This window comes from Austrofundulus limnaeus, unplaced genomic scaffold (assembly GCF_001266775.1).
Source record: "Austrofundulus limnaeus strain Quisiro unplaced genomic scaffold, Austrofundulus_limnaeus-1.0 Scaffold123, whole genome shotgun sequence".
NCBI classification, from domain to species: Eukaryota; Metazoa; Chordata; class Actinopteri; order Cyprinodontiformes; family Rivulidae; genus Austrofundulus; species Austrofundulus limnaeus.
The window spans coordinates 278,165-281,847 of NW_013952525.1; the positions used below are offsets into that span (position 1 = coordinate 278,165).

The following is a 3,683-nucleotide window of genomic DNA, read 5'->3' on the forward strand; positions in this document are numbered from 1 at the left end:
TGTCATTAGCACCTCTAGTAATATGTTTACTGAGAAAAATGTTGACGTGTTCAATACTTATTTTACCCGCTGTAAATAAAATAATTATAATATAATAATAAAATAAAATAAATTATGCTAACAGCTTTAAAGATGTCTCTACAGAACTCGTCACAGTTGGAGCTCATTAATGAATTACAGGAATATTTTATTAGAAGCCAACTCTGAAGCACCTGACTGCATGTGGACTCGTGGGACAGGAAGGCTCCAGCTGCTTACCTCTGCGAAAGCTGCGCCTCAGCTTCCCACAGAAGGCATCGAGGCGAGGCAGCTCTCCGGTGACGTCCTCCCCCGCAGCTGGACTCAGTTCTGGAGAGTTGGGCCCACGACTGAGGTCCAGCGGGGCCTTGGTGGAGAGCGGAGGCAGCGAGGACGCCCCCGAGGCCTGTGGGAAGCTCGGCAAGGATGTGGCGGTGGGCGGAGGGGAGGAGAAGCCAGACAGAGGCCTGGTTGAGCTGGGAGGAGGAGAGGAGATGGAAGGACCGTAGCTGGAAGTGGGAGAGTTGGCCGCGGAGGAGGAGGGCGTCGTGGACAGATCCAGAGCTCCCACTTTAGCGCTGACGGGCGAGCTGAGGGAGAGCTTGCGGCAGTGCATTGGGGAGGAGGCGCAGGAGGGAATGGAGATGGGAGGAGGGGATGAAAACTTGCGGCAGAGCCTCGGGGATTTGCTGCTCAGCGGGTCGTTACCCCAGGTGTTCTGGTTGGTGGCGAAGAAGAGCTCCAAAGACCTGAAAGAAACCAAAGGAGTTCATCTGCAGCTCTGACCAGAGCAGGAGTGAATCTCCAGTCCAGCTGGTTGCATTTACTTGGACTGGTCCAGAGCCAGCTGTGTGATCTTCAGACTGTAGTCAGGACACAGAGACATGATGGAGAGACGGTCATATGAGTGCTGCTCAACGCTGCAGCAGGGACAGGAAGGCAGGGAGGATGAACATGAATAAACAATGAGAAAAGAAAGAGTGAAGGACAGGATGAACAGGTGAGCAGAGTGAAAACACACGGATGGATCAGTGTGATGATGTCTACAGACTGCTTCACCCTCAGCTCTGAGTACCTCACAGGGATGGACGTAAACGGCTTCTTGTAGATGTCGGCCAGCTTGTCGATGACCACAGTGGGGGTGGTGAAGATCCTGTAAGTGTGGAGGAAGGTGTTGAGGAAGTCGATGGAGAGGAAGCGCAGGTCTGTCAGGCGCTCCAGCAGACGCTCCACGCTGGCGTATCGGATTTGTGGCACTTTGCAAGAATTCAGCGTCTTGCTGAAACAAATGTCCACGTCGTCTTTATGGAGCCGGGCGTCAGACCTAAATAAAAACCACACAGCACTGAATCGTTATGATGAATCATTATACTTATTCTACAACATTAGGCTGAAAATATTTAGATTTCTTGCTTGTTTGTGTCATTTATTCATCTGTGTTTTGACTTTGTGCGTTGACCTCGTCTCCTTTTTTTGTTACAGCATTAATCTCAAAACAGAAAACACGACACACTGAACCAGTTGAACACTTCTACGTTATTTTATGACAAAGAACAGGCTCTGTACACAAGACAGGCCCAGATTCATCCAAATATCTGTCTTGGGTTCATTTTCAGTTTTTGTCAAATTCTCAAAAGCTTTTGCAAAGGAAGATTAGTGTTTCAAATTTTGTTGTCAAACAAACAGTGTGTTTCTGTGCAGGTGGAGTTTTTCCATATTTAAATGAGGTATTGTGCTGCATTTAGCATTAACCCGCCCACATGTGGTGACTAGGGCAAAAACCTCTTTATTCTCAAAGCCCAGCGTTGTTTGTGATCCACGTTTGGTTGAGAGCTGGGGCATTTGCATCTCAGGTGAAGAAACAGAGGAAGAGGAGCAATCCGCTGCACTGTTGCCTTCACAAGAAAAGAGCCAGAATGTTGGGAAAAAAAAATTCATCTTCTTTACCAGTGATGAATGTCAGACATTGTTTCTTCTATAAATGTTTTTTTTTTACTTATTCACAACAGGAAAGTCCACTTGTTTGATTCAGACCTAAAGCAGACTTTTTTTAAAATAAAGGGCTCATTTTTACCATGATGCTTAAGTCCAAAAAAGGTTGGTTTGTTTTGAGGCAGGTCTGTATTCACACCAGAAGCGAACCACACCAGAGTTCTTTTGGAAGCGGACCGACACTTTTAGGGTGTATTCACACCAGGAAAGTCCTTTGGTCCAATTGTTTGGTCCGGACCTAAAGTGGACTTTATTTTTTTCGTTTGGTGCGGTTTGCATTCACATTGTGCTTTTTTGCAAACAAACTTTGAGTTGTAAACAAAGCCATGAGGCTGATGATCATTGCTCCCATTGGACAGAAAAGGACGGGGGCGGGACTGAGCCACAGATCCAGAAGAAAACAAGGAAGTCCTGCATGCTGCGGTTCTGATGCACACATTTTTGCTGATAGTACAACTGCAATAGCATTTAAAATGTCAGAAGCAGCTAATTTAATGGTGGTTCCGTGATGATATTCTAATTTTGGAGCGGCGTCAGTAAACGTGTCCGGCAACCCAAAGGAGAGGTGCTCTGCGTGTTCTGACCCACAACATGCTGCAGCAGAGCTGCTAACAGGAGACGATGAAACAGGTATGATTTCAGTTTATTTAGCTCAGCAACGGTGGCCTGTGAAGTCCAAAAAGGTGCATGTTTAATGCAGTTAGTTCGATTAGAGTCCGGTCTGTATTCACACCAGAAGCGAACTGAAATGAACAGCACCAGGGTTCGTTTAGAAGCGGACCGAGACCAACGCTGGAAACAAACTCTGGTTTGTTTAAAGCAGACCAAATTGTCAGGTCTGAATACACCCTAAAAATGGGTCTATGTCGGTTTTYGGTCCTCACCAGGGTTCACCTGAATCTATTCACACCTGCTTAAAAAGTCCGGACCAACAGGGTCTGGTCTGTTTAAAACAGATCAAATGTGTCAGGTGTGAATACACCCTAAATAAATGCGAATACACTAGTGGTGTAAGAAAATATCAATACACTGAAATATTGCGATAATTCATTTCCCGATACTGTATTGATATTCTAAAGCCCTGTATCAATTTTTTATTAAGGTTTAAAATGTCAACTTTCCTGTCAGCCGTTCATTTTTGTGTTGTAGTTCAGCCTCTGACCACTAGTTGGCAGCAGTGAGCCAGCCATTTGGCTCCTCTACCTCTTGAGCGCCAGAGAGTAAGAGAGCATTAGCATTGTAAGTAAACATTAGCTTCATGCTCTGAAAGCTGAATCTGAGAGGAAAAGACCGACACCCTCTGCCTTCTAAGCTGAGGTAAGAATGTCTGTATTTTAAGACAAATTAATTAATTAATTAATTAATCTTTTTTACAACTGTAGTCAGCTTTCACGTTACGCATATAGCGCATGCGTCTATCACCTCGAGCGAGCTCGGCACTCCCCCTGTGACATAAAACTCTGTCTGTTGTTCTCAATGTCCGGATGATCGCATCAAAGTCCATATACTTTATCCTGCTGTGTTCGCTTCAAAAACGGTTTAACTCGTTTAGCTTCTCAATTTCTTAACTGGTTTTCTTCGGGACCTGCCCTGCTGTTCGACCCACAGTTCTGTAAATCAGGTTCTGGATGCAGGTCAGCTGATCCCAGAAACTCTGTGTGCAGCAGCTTCAC

The 3,683-nt window shown here is 45.5% G+C and overlaps 1 protein-coding gene across 3 annotated transcripts in view; it reads right to left on the minus strand.

The window, feature by feature from the left end:
- rasgrf2a (Ras protein-specific guanine nucleotide-releasing factor 2a) overlaps positions 1 to 3,683 on the minus strand; it is a gene marked incomplete at its 5' end in the record, with an annotated part of 54,347 nt that overhangs the window by 28,105 nt on the left and 22,559 nt on the right. For 2 of the 3 annotated variants that reach the window (XM_014015104.1, XM_014015102.1), the window contains 3 exon segments: positions 259 to 767; positions 846 to 938; positions 1,094 to 1,342. In XM_014015104.1, the coding sequence (XP_013870558.1) occupies positions 259 to 767; positions 846 to 938; positions 1,094 to 1,342 (851 nt within the window). 3 annotated transcript variants of the gene reach the window in all.